General features: G+C 34.9%; 3 protein-coding genes across 3 annotated transcripts; 2 read left to right on the top strand and 1 right to left on the bottom strand.

The window, feature by feature from the left end:
- On the top strand, positions 1–985 carry LOC147297617 (uncharacterized). Its single transcript, XM_086236429.1, has 3 exons — positions 1–477; positions 687–740; positions 905–985. Exons 1-3 carry the CDS (start codon positions 1–3, stop codon positions 983–985), a joined length of 612 nt encoding a protein of 203 aa, XP_086092555.1.
- A 7,202-nt stretch (positions 986–8,187) lies between these two features.
- Positions 8,188–14,089, top strand: LOC147297616 (thiosulfate/3-mercaptopyruvate sulfurtransferase 1, mitochondrial-like). The gene is made up of 12 exons (XM_086239850.1): positions 8,188–8,401; positions 9,399–9,587; positions 9,949–10,008; positions 10,215–10,277; positions 10,554–10,678; positions 10,807–10,969; positions 11,174–11,233; positions 11,774–11,832; positions 12,207–12,288; positions 12,623–12,686; positions 13,426–13,493; positions 13,839–14,089. Exons 1-12 carry the CDS (start codon positions 8,297–8,299, stop codon positions 13,935–13,937), a joined length of 1,137 nt encoding a protein of 378 aa, XP_086095976.1. The 5' UTR covers positions 8,188–8,296; the 3' UTR covers positions 13,938–14,089.
- A 321-nt stretch (positions 14,090–14,410) lies between these two features.
- On the bottom strand, positions 14,411–15,434 carry LOC147297615 (transcription factor bHLH53-like). Its single transcript, XM_086236306.1, has 2 exons — positions 14,733–15,434; positions 14,411–14,599 (listed from the first exon to the last, which is right to left on the bottom strand). The coding sequence occupies exons 1-2, from the start codon at positions 15,432–15,434 to the stop codon at positions 14,411–14,413; spliced, it is 891 nt and encodes a 296-aa protein (XP_086092432.1).
- Between the last annotated feature and the right edge of the window lie 1,029 nt (positions 15,435–16,463).

Below are 16,463 nucleotides of genomic sequence, written 5' to 3'. Positions count from 1 at the left end.
ATGGAGGAATTACACCAAGCAGCTTCAGCATATTACAGCAACGGCTCATACGAGCTTCAACAACTGGCAACCAACTTCTTCCAATCCATGGACACAAACGGCGACGGGCAAGTCGAACGGGACGAGTTCATTATATTTCTCCAGCACAGCGGGTACGGCTGGATCAACCCCAACTTCTTCAACGACCTGGATCGCAACGGCGATGGAGGCCTGGACTTCATGGAGGTTCTGACGTTTTACTACATCATGAAGACCAGGAACTTCTGGTGCAATGTGTGTGGGTTGTGTCTCACTGGGCTGTATTTCACGTGTGTCGAGTGTTTCGACAACGTGGCCGGGAACACGTATGATCTGTGTCCCGGCTGCTATGCCGGAAGGCCACAGAGGCAGTACCATCATCATCAACACAACTACTTCTTGGATAATCATATGTTGCTCCGGTCAAAGAGAGGACATGGTCCTCCTAACCTCAATATGGTAATTAAGTAATTAAATATATACTCCCAATATTTTTATTTTATTTTTTTATAATATTGCTGATCATGCTTAATTAACAAGATTTGTTAAATATGTACCTAATTATAAGATGTATGTACTCACAAAAATTTATGAATTCCGCATTTAAGATTTTAATTTTAACTCTCAAATTTTAAATGTATTGAAAAAATATATCATTTATAATACAGGCCATCGCTCCACCACAGCCAATTTATAATCATACTCCAGCTAGACCTGCACGGGTATGTTTTCTCTGTCTTTAATTTCTTCTTCTTCTTCTTCTTCTTGATTTATATGTTTAATTATCAGATAATAAGGTACTAATTGTACATTTACATGCTTTTGCATTATTGTTTTAATCTATATATTGCGACACTAAGTTTGATTAATTATCTATGTTCTGCAGACCCGATTGTGGCAAACATTTCATGCATTGGATGCCGCAGTTAATGTTGCAAATTTGGTTACTTCGTGTAGCATTATGTGAATTAATGGATTATTGCGAAGAATAAAAGTAGAGAAGCTAGCTAGGATTATTGTGATGGATTCAGAGTACTGCAATGTGTATTTTTCATTTCTCAACTAATATTGTGATTGCTAAGAGTTGACATTGAAATTGCTAAGATCAGTTGACTTTGAAGTTCCTTAATTATTTTTCATTTCTCAACTAATATTCAGATCCAAATTAAAATATGTACAATAAATAATACATGTTGATATACCCGGCATAGAGCCTCAATACATTTTTTATTTAAAAAAAAAAAAAAGTTCACTATATTCTGGTAAAATGCTCATCAGATTTCTGGCATGTGCTTCTTTAACTATAAAGATTCTCTCAGCCTCTTGATAGGCTTGGGCTTTTGATCGAGCTTTGATGTTCGAACTGAGAACCAATGTCTCAGCTATCCGTGAGACTTTGTTTTTTGGCCAAAGCTGTCCGTGAGACTAACCATGGCCATGGACACCATGCTACCTTGTAGAACTTTCCCTGCAAAATGAGCATGCATGCGCAACATGTGTTATTCTGGTAAATCGATCATTCTTCCAGTATGGCTCTTAACTAGCCAAGATTTACATTTTCGTGGGTTTGAGTGAAGAAAGCACATGAGAAAGAGAATACGAGTTTTGATGCACGAAACAAAACCAAACTAATTACAGAGTTTGGGAAGAAAACGATGCATGTTTTGAAATATTAATTATAAGGAGATCGAATAGCAGCTGAGTTGAGAAAGAGGACCTAGCTAGCTAGAAGCAACTTGAGAAGAATGTGTATGAAAACTCTGATATTTATATCGAGGCTAAGGGTGACGCCATTAATGTAGAGCCATAAAGATTGCATACCAATAGATTTTACATTTATGCACTTTCCTCCTTTATTTATAAATGAGATATGTTTCACGAAGCTTAAATTAGAAGGCAACTAATAAAAATGCATGTTAATCCTGAGCCATTTAGATATATTTCTACGATTAGGATTAAAACATTCACTACACCATTATCCTCTTAAATCCACTATTGATTTATGTTATCTAATGATGCATTTGCAACTAAAGATTGGTTTGAATGATCAATAGCCACCCTGCAGTCACTCTTAAGCTGTTTGTTGCAGAGAAAGGGGTGGCAATGTGGCTACCCAAACTAAATTTTTGGAATGGTGGAATTTGGAGACAAAAACTGTCCAACACTGCTGACAGTTTCTGCCTCCACCAATGATGCAGGTAGTTGCAAATACAGACTCACCATTGTTGCAATAGCTGCTTTATTGGTGAAGAGCAACTTGAATTAAAGGAATGCCTCCATGGACTTTGGTGACTAATTAATTAGGGATTCAAAATGCATTTTCCCACCAAAATAAAATTGCAGCTATTTAAATTGCATTTTTTCAGTTCTGGGCTATTTGCAGATTGACCCTTTTCCAATCCTATTATTTTCAAATGGTGCTTGCTGATACTTGCATTGCAGCAAGAATTATGCAAAAAATCAGACCACAGAACAATATGTCAATTGAATCTTACACTACAACTCATTCCATGCAGGAATTCATAAGTTTTCTTTACACCAATTACAAAAGAATACAACCAAAAGAGTAAAACTACCACCATGTGACCCTCATAAATAGAGAACCCCCACATTGCCAAAATCATAAAGATCTAATGTATACAGAGAAAAAAAATAATCTAATGTACACTAGAACTATCACCAACTCACTGACATTTGCATTTGTTGTTGTTTAGAGCACTAGATCCCGCTGCCTTCATAACAGCCTTCCAAAATTTAATCCTACAGTTCACAGAGAAAAAATAGAGAGAAAAAGAATAGAGAGTGAAGGAAATTGTAACAACTTCATTCACCCAATAAGTTATATAAAATGTCTTCATCCTTACCAATAACAGTACGTAAATTGTTATTATCAGTCTTATAGAATAACATTGCAAGATATGATAAGAACTTCAATAGGCATGATATTCACTACTACAAAATTAGTCATAGATGACACAATTTACACGTCATCTTTGACACAATTATCAAACTAAGCATTGACAATAGAGAACACAGAGGAACCCTACAAATCATATTATAAACGCTTTGCTAGCTCAAAAGGTTAATTGATGGCAGGGCAATAAAGATGTCCCATCATGCAATGATGCACCTTTGCAGCAAATTTGCAACTACGCTCAGTTACACCAACAAACTGCCTTTGCATGTATGTAGGATTACAGTCTTCCAAGAAAAAATAAGATAATAAAGAACCTTAGTTCCAAATGATTAACCTGAGTTAGCCTATAACAAATGGTTAACTTCTAACATGTTAAGAATGGAAACTCTATCATTGGCAAGCATTAGAAATGAGCAATCAATAAGCAAAGTGGTAGAGAAATAGATAAGGGGTTAGTCCCAACTTGATGACTAAAAATTATCAAATTAGTGTCATATCAAGATATAGTCTCATTGCAATATTGATAACATTATAAATAAAGAATAGTCAAAAATGAAAATACAGTTATCGATCAATAAACTTATCCAAATATATCTCAAAGAACCTCTTCTTTGCTGCCTCAGTATTGAATCCCTTCACTCGGCCCCTCAACAGAAGCAACACCTCCTAAGAAATTTGCTTCACCTAGTACATTGATGAAAACTGGGCAACATTAGAAAAATTAAAAAGAATATTGTTCATAACAAACTTTACACCAAGTAGATCAGAATATTGGTCCATCACATATACTATTCTCACATTATAGTTTTCATAAATTGTGTATCAATTTCACTGGGCAGAGTCATTGATAAAAGAAAACTGAAATCACAGACAAACTAGCCATTGAGTACTAGCTATTTAAAAGTCAAAACATGGAGATTGTTACATTGGAGCAATATGATATCCAATATATATGACCTAAGAGAATAGCAGTCACTACCTATAATTTAAATGCTCTATTGCACACATAGCTGCTTCCTAAATTTCTTTTTCTAGTTTGCAAGTTTTAATAATGAAGAACCAGCCTAATAACTTTTAATAATGGTGGTTGAGCTGAGAACATACCTGAAAGAGGGAGGCAAAGTCGGTTCGAATAACAACCCCAAAATCTGAGACACAAAATTGGAGCAAATTAACATCAAAATCACTAAATCGGATACAACTCAAGAAATAAATAACACATTAACAAATTATGGATTTATAAAAGATAAAATAAATGGAAAGAAAATGGAATGGAGATAAAACCCAATCTGAAGTCGCCGCCATCCTTTGCCAGACTCGCCGGAAATCGACACTGAAAAGTCACGATTTCTAGAGTTTCGATCGGCCAGCTACGGTGATCGGGTGAATGATCGGAGGTCATCAGGTTAATCACCATGACGAGGAGAAGAAGATGGTGATGGTATGACATCACGTCGTCGTCGAAATCGGCAGATCGTCACGATCGGATCTGTTGAAATTCAACCATCTTCTTTTGTTGTATTTTTTGAAAATCAGACACCACCAAGTCGAAGAAGAGAAGGAGACGATCAGTTTGAGGGTGGTGTCGCTGGCAAAGTCGCCGGACGACATTCTGCTCGGACCAGTTCGATCGATCGATCGAGAGAGAGAGAGAGAGAGAGAGAGAGAGAGAGAGAGAGAGAGAGGCGGGTTGAGAGAAAATAAGAAAAATATCTGAAGTCTTGAAGTTGAAAGTAACCCTAGGATGAAAGCTACTAAATTACCCTTAAAACCCTGATACAGTTGAGCTGGAAAATGTCTCTCAAGGGTAGCTGGTGGCGTTTTCCAATCACCATTCTAAAATTAGTTTTAAACCTTAAGTGGCAAAGAATAATTAAGTCTCTTACAAAAAAAAAAAAAGGATAATTAAGACAACTTTTTAATCCCACATTTGCCTCTTAGTTGGAATTATTGTGGGAAAGGAATAAATCTCCCACCAATTTTCCAGTTTGGTTACTCTATGGTTTCCCTTTTGAGGTTTGATACTCATTAATCAACTTATATTGTTAATAGTTGGACAGTCAGCAACTTTTTGGGCTCGTGGATAATGTCTACTTCCTCCAAATTATTAATTAGTGGCAATGGCATGAATCAATTGTCACCAACTCTAATATAGTTTATTTTCATGGTGGCTTTAGGCCATATTTGTTGTAGTGATTCAAAATAGAAGTGATTCTATCATAGTTGTAAAAGTGTTTGATTTCTATATATGACGGTCCAAATTAATTTTTTTTTAATCTCAATTCCATACTAGAGCCGGACCGGCCTTAATTAAGTAAATTATAATGCGATTAATTGTATCATTAATTGTTAATTAATTAATCATAGGTTGAACTTCGGAGTTTACGATTTAGCTAGGTTTTAGATTTTTCATTTTCAATTAGTAAGAAGCTAAAATAAGGAAGCAACTTAAGAAGTTAAATTTAAATGGATCGTATTAAATTTACATTAGGATATATTAAGCTAAAATAAGCCGATCTACAATTCAAAGTAGTGCCATGATGAAATGGACTAAGCTTGTGCTTATCTCCTTGTTTGGCTCGGATCAAGGCAAGGCTGAACTGGAGTGATCGATGAGGTGGCTGGTGTAACTGATTAGGTCAATGGCTTGACTGGTCAAAGTGTCATATAGGATCTCTACAAGCCACGTGCCAACATATGGTTGGTTATTGGGTCCTTGTAGATTTATCCACAAACACATGCATTACGTACAATAAGAAGCCACCTTCTTTCACCTTGGTATCACTCTTTTTAAAATTGCGAGCTGATGCAATCCAATTCCGATGGTTTATTGGGTACCGATGCTCGAAATGAAGAGCCAATTTCTCAGCTGATGATGCCTTCATAGAGCTTTCCCTGCAAAATGGGCATGCAGGCCCAGCTCACATACAGTGGTCATGCCTTCATTAATTAATAAAAGCTTTATTGGTCTGGTAAATCATTGATCTGCTATTATACGTAAAACCATAAAGAAAAAATGTTTGACATGTCTTCCTAATATTTTGGTAAGGAACGGTATGGCTCTTAATTAAGCAGAAAAAATTTGTATTTCATTGTTTGAGTGAGAGAACATATAAGAAATAGAGCACAATTCTTGATGCACGAACCAAAACCAAAGCATACCAAATTTTTAGAAGATGACAATGGATGGTAATATTAGCTATAGGACAATAGCATTTCAAAAGAGAGAGAGAGAGAGGAGAAGCATCTTGAGAAGAAATGTGCACTAAACCCTCACGTTTATATTGAGACTAAGGATGAAAGTCATTAATGTAGAGTCATAAATATTGCATAATAATAGATTCTACATTTTATGCACTTTATATTTCACGAAGTTTATAATTAAGATGTTAATCTGAGCGGTCTAGATTTATTTTATGATTAGGATTTATTTTTGAGTATTTTAATTATAATCGTAAGAGTGTTTGATTTTCGTATCTAACGGTTCAGAATTACAATTTTTACTTACTTTAATATGAATTTCATACTAGAGCTAAACTATTAGCAAATAATAATGGAATTCCTTATAAAAAAATTAGAAAATTTGTTTCACTAACTTTTTTTTTTTTTGGGTAGAGTGTATCACTAACCTTTGATATAACCAATTATGAGTTTAGCTGCACGTTTATGGTTTAGAATTTAGAATTTCCATTTTTAGTAACAAACTATAAAGGAGGTAACATAAAATTGGACAAAATTGGAACTTTCAAAAATTGAATGACCAAATTCATTCGTTTCTGAATTATGGGCCTTTTTGTGTTGTTTTGGGCCTCATGTGTAGTTTTCGGCCATCGTTTGTTTGTTTTGACCTTTTTGTTTTCCGTATTGGGCAGGCCCAACTCTTTGGCCTGCCTTTGTAGTTGGTTCCTTTTATTTACAAAATTTGCTCTTAACTTTATTTATTTATTTTAAAGTTGCTCTTAAGTCTTAAACTCTTAATCACTAACCAAGAAAACACATAAATATTAAAAAGTAAAAAAAATAAAAAGCATATGCTGGCATGTGATTATTATCATCCAAACAGCCCTTACAATTTTCAGAGGTAATACTAAAGTAATAGGCTTAATTATCGATTTACCACTCAAAACTGTAACTCATTTTCACTTTGACACCTGAAAGTTTTTTTGTCTCAGATTATCACCTATAAATTATATCCGTATCCCATTTTACCTTGTTCTGTCAACAATTCCGTTAAAAATGATGACCTGGCCGTTAATGCTGACGTGGTGCGCTGGATGTGCGCTACGTGTCACATCTTTTATTGTATTTTCTGATTTTTTTTTATTTTCCTATTTTTATAAACTTTGAAAATTAATTAAAAATAGCTCCAAACTTAGAAAAATACACCGAAAATTCCTATTGACTTGTCTTGACTAGTACTAATTTACTATGGGGTCAAAATGCCAATTTTCCCTCTAAAAATTTCCAGAAAATTTGGAAAGTCCAAATTTATTTTTATAAAATTAAAATACTCTAGACTCTTTGGAAATTCATAAGATAATCTTCCGAACTCTAAAAAATATGAGGTTTGCACCGTTAGTCTTCTAAAAACTAACAATACCTTTCTTTGAACACTTGCTACCCAAAAGACCTCTCGGTCTTAGAGGAAAATAAATTCCTCTATAAAATAAATTCTAGAAAAATTCAAGAATTTATGTAAAGTCTCGAAATAATTCTTTAAAACAGACTTTTGGTAATTTTCAAAATATTTTTGAGAATTTGTCCAAGAGTTTACGAAAATTCTAGAATTTATTTAATAGAGAGAAATTTATTTTAATTTTTTAAAAATAAATTTGGACTTTTTAATTTTTTTTGGAAATTTTTAGAGGGCAAATTTGTAATTTAACCTAATAGTAAATTAGTGCTAGTCAAGATGAGTCCATATGAATTTTTCGTGTATTTTTTAGTTCGGAACTATTTTTAATTAATTTTTAAAGTTTATAAAAATTGAAAAATAAAAATATGATGTAACATGTGGCGCACATTCAGCGCGTCACGTCAGCATTAACTGTTAGGTCATTATTTTTAACGGAATTGTTGACGGAACAAGATAAAATGGGACATGGATGTAAGTTACAGGTGATAATCTGGAATAAAATATTTTTTAAGTGGTAAAGTAGTAATAAATTATAATTTTAGGTGATAAATCAATAATTAAGCCAAAGTAATATGCTGTCTTCATCATCCCAGTGAGCTGCTGTAGATAGATACCCAGACTAGTCGACACAAGGAACACAGAGAGACCCTTTTGGCTTATTTCACTGACACCAAATACTCTCCTAAAAGCCAAACCCTTTATTTCTATGGTCTGTGACTGAATATATGGCTTCATCTCTTTTCACAAGGACTATCTTGGGTCATCGCCTTTTCCACTCTTCTTCACACTCTCTCTGTCAAAAGCCCCAAATTTTCACTTCTCTGTTCAATGTAAGTCTCTCTGCCTTCTGTTTGAGCAATATTCTATTGGGTTGGTGCTTAATCTTCAATTTAATTCGTGGGTTTTCTTCTTTTGGTTGATAATACTCAATCCAGTTGTGTAAATTTTGGTCTTTTGCTTGTTTGATCGGTTTTGCTCTGTGAGTCTTTATTTTTCTTGGTCCATATATCTGAATTTTCCTATTTTCAGTATGGATTTTAGTTTTTTCAGTGAATTTGAGTTGCAAAGTTTGGTTTAGAAGGTTTTGTATAGTTTTCTTCACAAGGATTTTCTTTGTTTAATCAATAAGTGATTTTTAGTAATATTTTAGTTGACTATTATAATTATTCTGTACATTGTCTCAGTTCCTGACTATATTCATTCACCCTAAAGGCGTCGCTACGGGTGTAGCAACTCTGTTGGACTCCAGTAGCCAGGAGCTTAAAAAAAGAGAGAGTTTTGTTGGAGTCTGCTTGTTTTTTCCCTAGATTACTGTTTTGATTGTCGTTATGATTTAAAGTATTTGGTATTGTACTTAAGTTTAACTAATGCATAGTTCTTTGTAGTGAGTTACTGGCTGTGTGCCTTTAATTGAAAATCATATAGAGTGCCAGGAGATGGGTTGATTTAGTTGTTTATGTGTTATTTACAAGGATAATTTTGGTGAAATCATCGACAATCCTGTATTTTCTTAGGCTCAAGGGCTCCCTTGAAAGATATTTTTCTGGACAAAGTGTTTGCAGTGAAATCATTGAAAGTCATGTGTTTTTGCTAGGGTGCAAAGATTTATGCATATTCCTCTTCACCTAAAAGGAGAGACATTTTTTTGAATGATCCATGATCATGAGATTGCTTACTGATAATCTGGTTTTATTGTTATTCTGTGAAGTAATTAACTTGAAAATTAAGTTGGTTTATCTATTTGAAATGTGCTAGTGAGTTCAAGCTATTCATTGAATCTAATACATCTTGTCAAGATCTAATCTCATGATTTTCCTGTCAATGCAGAAGAGAACAGATTACTTACGAACTGGTCCTGCCAATACAAAATATAAAGCATCTGGTTGGATTCCTCGTGCTATGGCTTCCTCAGTAGCTGGGGCAACAGCAGATTTTTCAACTCAATCCGTGTCTACGAATGAGCCTGTTGTTTCTGTTGATTGGCTCCATGCTAACCTCAAGGAGCCTGATCTGAAGGTACCTGTGTTGACTGTACTATACTTTTTTCTTTGATCCCACCCCCGCTTTTTCCTCTGGAGTTTAATCTGGAACTAATTTGAATTTCTAACCATTCAATGCTTGGTGCTGAGTGTTCTTTCATGAAATTTTTTCAATCTGACCATTTTTTTATGTTTTCGTTTTCATCATCATCATCTCTCTCTCTCTCTCTCTCTCTCTCTCTCTCTCTCTCTATCTTCCTCTCAGTATGTACTATGTATATTCAATGTATGTTTTTTTTTATTATATCATAATGAATCCCTTTCTACTTGAAATATCCTTTTGTGCATCCCTTTAGTCCTACACATGTTGGTAATCTTTGTGTTATCATCTACTTCAGGTGTTGGATGCATCTTGGTACATGCCTAATGAGCAAAGAAATCCAATTCAAGAATATCAGGTGTTCATGCGCTTTCTGTTTTTGGTAGTCATTATTTTAAACTCTTATTGTTTTTTTTTTTTTATAATGTGGATGAATGCTGCTATACGATATTTCTCAGTAATACTCCTTACTCTATTCTTATTCTAATATCTTCATGATGTCTCATAATATTTGAGCTTTAGCTCCGATACGTTTTGGTCATTTAATTCTCTCCATCATGACAGGTTGCTCACATTCCTGGTGCTCTTTTCTTTGACGTCGATGGGATAGCAGATCGCACTACAAAAGTGAGATGGGTTCTCTTTTTCTTTATTTTATTTTCATCCCTAAACCCTCTTATTGATTTATACATCTGATTTACTTGATAAAAAAATCTATAAGATTTGTATCTTGCTTCATATATGTTGTTGCACCCTTTGTTTCTCATTGTGAATTTTATGTTGGAGGTTCTTCTCTGTGTATGTGCTTTCATTCCCAGGCATACACACCAGTTTGCTATCTATATGGCAGTCTCCTTTTGTCTTTCTCTTTATTTATGATTTATAAATGATGGCTTGTATCAGTTACCACATATGTTACCATCAGAGGAAGCCTTTGCTGCTGCTGTTTCTGCTCTTGGCATTGAGAACAAAAATGACCTAGTTGTGTATGATGGAAAAGGCATCTTTAGTGCAGCTCGTGTGTGGTGGTAAGTTATGGAGCTGATTCTGAAATATTTAAGTTTTAACTCATCTGAAATGTTAGTAAAATCCAATTTTTTTTTTCTTTTAATTACGGATCATAAACTAATGCTTCAATTCGTTATAAAATGAAAAGGATGTTCCGAGCATTTGGCCATGACAGAGTCTGGGTTTTAGATGGAGGCCTGCCAAGGTGGCGTGCATCTGGATATGATGTTGAATCTAGTGCTTCTGGTGATGCAATTTTAAAAGCTAGCGCTGCCACTGAGGCAATAGAGAAAGTTTACAAGGGACAAGCAGTAAGTTCACAATTTATATACCTAGTCTCTGACATCAGTGGTATGGTTTGGCACAGACATGTGGCAGAAACATATTAGATACCCATGCCCACTAAATTGACTTTATATTTTGTCCTAATTTTTGTTATTTTACCTGTGATACTTTTCAAGTTTTACTTTTGAAGTCCTGTGATGGTTTCAAACAAATGCAAATTTGTTCTGCAGGTTGGGCCAACCACATTTCAGACTAAGTTTCAGCCACATCTTGTCTGGACTCTTGAGCAGGTTTGGTTGCTATTATCCCAAATATTTATTGAAGGTGCATGCCTCAAATTCATCCCTAGAATTGGTGGAAATTTATGTTAGGTTTTTCAAGCAGAAACTTTTACGATAGGTGTTCTTTATGTTGATTATTTTTTTTTATAAGAAATACTAAACAAATCACTAATGCATCAATCAAACATGTAAGTTTCATAAAATAGTATATCATGTGACATAGAATGTGATATTCTATAGAATGATGAAGAATGTGTTGAAGTTATAGTTGAATCCATTAAAAAGTCATTGACTTGCTTTTTCGCAAACTCTTTTTCCCTTGGTCGAATGGCTGGGCTACATAATAAGTCATAACCCTTCTCCTAAAAATCCCTTCCCTCTCTTTTGCTTTTCTAGTACATAAGGTGTGAGTGTAACAAGTGTTTGATGTGCGAATCAACAATTGCAAGAAGCTCTGTGAATAAGTTTGTTTTGTTTTGTTATATTTCTGAAATACAAGATCTATTTTCACTACATCATAGTTTTATGTTTCCTGCTGTATTTTTTCAGGTTAGGAAAAACATTGAGGAAAAAACTCACCAACATATAGATGCTCGATCAAAGGCCAGGTATTCTTTAGACTAAATCAACTGCATGAGCTTCATCTATTTGCTCTGTGTTTGACAGTTTCAGTCAGTCTTCATCATATAACTTTTGTGTCCTGGGTATTTCTGTGAAGCTCAAGTTAGTCATCAGATTGAGCAACTAATCTGGGTAGGATAGGATCTGATTTGTCCAACTTTGAAGCCAATGGCTGATTAGTATTGTGGAGTCTATAAGGTTTTTCTCTGGACCTCAAGGATGGTTCAAACATGAGACCCTTGTTACAAATCTAAAATGGTGAAAAGTCATTTTTTAGCTGGAAATATGATTTGGACTGCATATCCAGAAAGTTCGGTTTTAGCATAACAATTTTGGATGTGATGGACATTTGTGCTTGTAGGTTTGATGGAACTGCATTGGAGCCTCGGAAAGGGATAAGAAGTGGCCATGTACCTGGAAGCAAGTGCATTCCTTTTCCTCAGGTAAATAAAAGATCAAATGGTTGTGTTTAACCTCTTATAGCGGTGATCTGGTGATGGATCCCTAGGGTTTGTGATGGTTCAATGAGTGTGATGAAGTTTAATTGCATGTATCATGAATACAAGTCATTAAAACATGCACCATCCATAAACTTTATATCATGAATACCTGGAAGCAAGGAAGATATTAATCTGTTGGATATGTTGGAAATTTCCCTCTCCTTCCCCCGATAATCTATTTCTTATCTTTTTGAAGTGCAACAAAAGATGTGTTGAGTTGTGTAAAAAGCCTATGCTGCATAAGCTGTTGATTAACAAATGTGTTGTTTTGTTGTAGTTGTTGGATGCTTCAGAGACACTCTTACCAGCAGATGATTTGAAAAAACGATTTGAAGAAGCAGGTAAGAATTTTTCTGTTTCAGTATTATTTTTCGCTGAAATCTATTAACTCTTTAACGTTTGTACTTAATTCTGACCTGGCCATTCTATTCTTCTTAGAGAATTGATTCCCTTTTTTATATATAAGAATCTGTATGCATTTAATAAGAAAAACATAGATAGGCATCACTTACACATGAACACATCCATGTGCTCTCTGTTATTTGCTGGTCCTTTGCCATCAGCCTGACACTCACACACACCCACACGTGCAAATCCTCACACAAACACATCCATGTGCTCTTCGTAGTTTGCTGGTCCTTTACCATCAGCCTTACACCAAAAGAGATGGCAAATTATTCAAATGATGAAATTGACTTAATGCTTTCTGGTATCATGAAGGAAAATGATAGAAAAGTCCTTGTCAATTGTCATGATGCCAAAACGCTTGTTTCTTAATGACTTATTCCTCTGTTCAAAACTATTACCACGTTTGACCTCTATCCCTTTTGTGTAGCCTATGGTACCCTACACCATGATACAGTCATTCAGTCACCCAGCGTTCTGTCTCCTTGTAATACATACCCAAACTCCACTGCAGAGAAATGAATGCATGTTTTGCATAATACATTTGTTGGAAGTAAACAAAAATATTGTTTGTCCAGAATGTGGAGATTATATTATCCATATTAGAATATTTTAATTGGTCACAGTGTATCTGCCCAACATTAATTAGCTAATGATCCTAACCTCATGTTGCAGGCATCTCTTTGGACAGCCCTGTTGTCACTTCATGCGGCACTGGTGTAACTGCTTGCATTCTTGCATTGGTAAAATTCTCTCTCTAAAAGTCCATACATGTGTGTATATGTTAGTAAGAGGTGACAATAAGGAGATAACTCTCTGATGACAGATCTCTTTCTACTGTCGGGATTAGAACAGTTAAAAGTATGAGCGTTTTAATCATGGCTGTGAGAATGTTTTAATCTTGGAAGAAGATTAATTCCTTATACAGTTATGTGTGTGTGTGGATTTGGTGAACATCCATGCTCAGTAATTGCTCATTAATGTAAAAAACAATTCATTTTTTCTAATATTTTAATAGTAATTCAAGTAAGAATTTTGTTAAATTAATGAGATCTTTTATTCATCCTTTTATGTGTGTTTTCATTCAGGGTCTTCACCGACTTGGTAAGACTGAAGTGTCAGTCTATGATGGATCTTGGACTGAATGGGGAGCGCACTCTGACGCACCCGTCGACACTTCTTCGTAAATGTTTAATGCAGTAGTATTATGTTTGCCTGGTTTGGTACTCAGATTACGATGAAAGAAGTTGTATCTTAATTAAACATCTCGTTATAAGTAGTGTTATTGAATTAAAACATGTGTTTTCATTGTTAAAATCTCAACTCTAGTTCCCTCTTTTGTCTTCATGTGTTCTCTAGTGTTTTCAAAGCCTTGTGTCCATCCGAAAATACTTTGCTTGATAAATCTTCACACCAAGTCAATAAGATGTGTTTTCATAAATCTACAATCATCTATGATTTTGGCCTTGCTCATTTCATTTGTTGAACCTTGATTTTGTGTGCCGTGGTGTGGATCTGTATATTTCGTCTACGGGTAGAAATGAAATTTACTGCAACTTTTTAAGGCAAATAAAAACATAAGTACATACAACTATACAAGCACTGAAGAAAAATAAAATAGGATGCTGAAGAGAAAATATTTACATGCATAGTATTATAGTCAACCACTGGATGTGAGCAGCTGTTTGAGATTGTTGGAGATTGAAGGTTTTGGTTGAGCATCAAAATGTTTAGCTAACATCTCCACAAACTCTTTGGGGACCAAGCACTTGTTCTCCAAATATAGCTTCTCTTGAATAACAGGAGATGCAACAACTTGTAGCTCTTCAGTAGTAGTTCCCTTGAATTCCTGCAAGATGTTAGTAACAATTATTGACCAATTTAATAAATAAAAAAATGTAATTAGAAAAATATAGAAAAAGTAATTGTAATTTTGGATAGAGTATGCAAGCAAAATTTAAAGGGAAACTCAGGGAAAATACCTGAAATGACCACATGAATTGAAGAATCCCAACTTGGGCCTGCAAGTAGTTGACATAGTTGTAAGCAGCAGTGAGCATCTCCGCTGTGTTCATCTTACTTCCTCCAGGAACAAGCTTCCCCAGCTCCTGAGTCTTCTCTGTGATTTTCCTCCTCCTCTCTCTCGCTGCAATACTCTGCGCGGACACACATTTTTCCTCCACTTTCTTCACATTAATCTTCTCATCATTAATTTTTCCCGGATGTGGAAATTTAAGCAACGGAGGAGTGAAGACCCCGGGAGGCAACAACTCAGGCATGTGGCAAGAATTTGGAGCAAACCCATTGGAGAAAGTGGGTGTAAAATCCGGGTACAAGTAATCTTTGCAGGATTTGTGGCGTTTCGGGTAGGGGTAGGGATGGAAATCTTGCAATGGTAATATATGAGGTGCGAGAGAAATCATATGTGGAGAAGAGAGGTCGTATGGATCAAGAAGAGGATGAGTGTCATGATTTTCAAGGCTTTGAAGATTATAGGAAAAGGGGTCATACATGCATGGATCAATTAGGAAGTTATTGTTAGAATAATATTGGAGGAAATGATGACCATCATCTGCTGGTAGCTCTGCTTCTGTAATTTGTTGGAAACTACAAGTCATCATCTCTGAGTCAAAAAAGTACTGAGGTAGTACTGTTTCAAAGTTGGAAAGTGAACTCAAGGACATGGCCGGTCTGCTGAAAACTAACCTGAAAATTCTACCCAAAAAAAAACTAACCTGAAAAAGATATAAAGAATCTAAGTAAATGTTGAAGACAAATAGTAAAATGAAGAGCATAAAAATCCCACATGCATAAGATTATTAATTAGTAGCTTGCCATGCAAAAAACCAAAAGTTGTTGGAAATGAAGCTTTTTTAAGCTTAGTTAGAAACTTAAATGCAGCATAAAAACTGAAACATATAACTAGAGATGTCACAGAGAGAGATTACCTGAGTTAGTAAGATACTGTCCAAGGAGTAGTAAGGTGATTCTTGGTTTGGTTGTTAATCTGTTTGCTGTTGTACAAGAGTAGACAGAAGCAGACCTAAGAAGACGTAGTTGATATTTTACAACTGCAAAACTTATAAAAAACTGACTTGATGCCTTGCTGGAGAGAGAGAGAGAGAGAGAGAGAGAGAGAGAGAGAGAGAGAGAGAGAGAGGGTTTATGGGTTGAGAAAAATGGGGAGTTGAGGTTTGGGAACGGTTAACAAATAACAACCTCCGGGAAAATCTAGGGTTTTAGTTTATCTAGAAGACTCTATAACACTATAACCGACAATGATATGCCCAGCTAAGCTTAATTGGTGGCTGGTTTAATTAGGTCATAGTCTTTATTTCCCGAGAAATTCATAGCATGGTGCATGGTACTTAGCCCTCAAGTATATATATATGTGAAAAGATTTTAATATTATATTTATGTCTCAATTTGAGGGATCCAATGTGTTAGCTAGTTAATTAAATTGAAATATTATTTATATTTCAATTGTAATATTATTTTATCTCAATTCTCAAATGTATTAGTTAGCTAGTAAGGGTGACAATTCTTGACATGACAGGAGAACATAACCCAAATTTAAGACAAATTTAACGGGTCTTAGTTAATTATTACTTGCCACAAATTCGAAAGTGAAATGAATCTGAATATGCCATGACCTATTGACATATACACTGAATAATTCAATTTTGACATGACAACCTTATTCTAACTAATAT

The sequence above is a fragment of the Dryas octopetala genome, chromosome 1 (genome assembly GCF_963921425.1).
Source record: "Dryas octopetala chromosome 1, drDryOcto1.1, whole genome shotgun sequence".
Lineage (NCBI taxonomy): Eukaryota > Viridiplantae > Streptophyta > Magnoliopsida > Rosales > Rosaceae > Dryas > Dryas octopetala.
Note: the sequence above shows the minus strand (reverse complement) of the source record. Positions and strands in the feature narration are given on the sequence as shown.

What these genes read in the sequence shown, in the direction of transcription:
- LOC147297615 (XM_086236306.1), bottom strand. Translation starts at nt 15,434, where the DNA reads ATGTCCTTGAGTTCACTTTCCAACTTTGAAACAGTACTACCTCAGTAC. An exon ending in AATTCATGTGGTCATTTCAG is followed by an intron (nt 14,600 to 14,732) that starts GTATTTTCCCTG and finishes AACATCTTGCAG; the next exon opens with GAATTCAAGGGAACTACTAC.
- LOC147297617 (XM_086236429.1), top strand. Translation starts at nt 1, where the DNA reads ATGGAGGAATTACACCAAGCAGCTTCAGCATATTACAGCAACGGCTCA. An exon ending in GTCCTCCTAACCTCAATATG is followed by an intron (nt 478 to 686) that starts GTAATTAAGTAA and finishes TTTATAATACAG; the next exon opens with GCCATCGCTCCACCACAGCC. An exon ending in CTCCAGCTAGACCTGCACGG is followed by an intron (nt 741 to 904) that starts GTATGTTTTCTC and finishes TATGTTCTGCAG; the next exon opens with ACCCGATTGTGGCAAACATT.
- LOC147297616 (XM_086239850.1), top strand. Translation starts at nt 8,297, where the DNA reads ATGGCTTCATCTCTTTTCACAAGGACTATCTTGGGTCATCGCCTTTTC. An exon ending in AGTGCAGCTCGTGTGTGGTG is followed by an intron (nt 10,679 to 10,806) that starts GTAAGTTATGGA and finishes TAAAATGAAAAG; the next exon opens with GATGTTCCGAGCATTTGGCC. An exon ending in CTGCTTGCATTCTTGCATTG is followed by an intron (nt 13,494 to 13,838) that starts GTAAAATTCTCT and finishes GTTTTCATTCAG; the next exon opens with GGTCTTCACCGACTTGGTAA.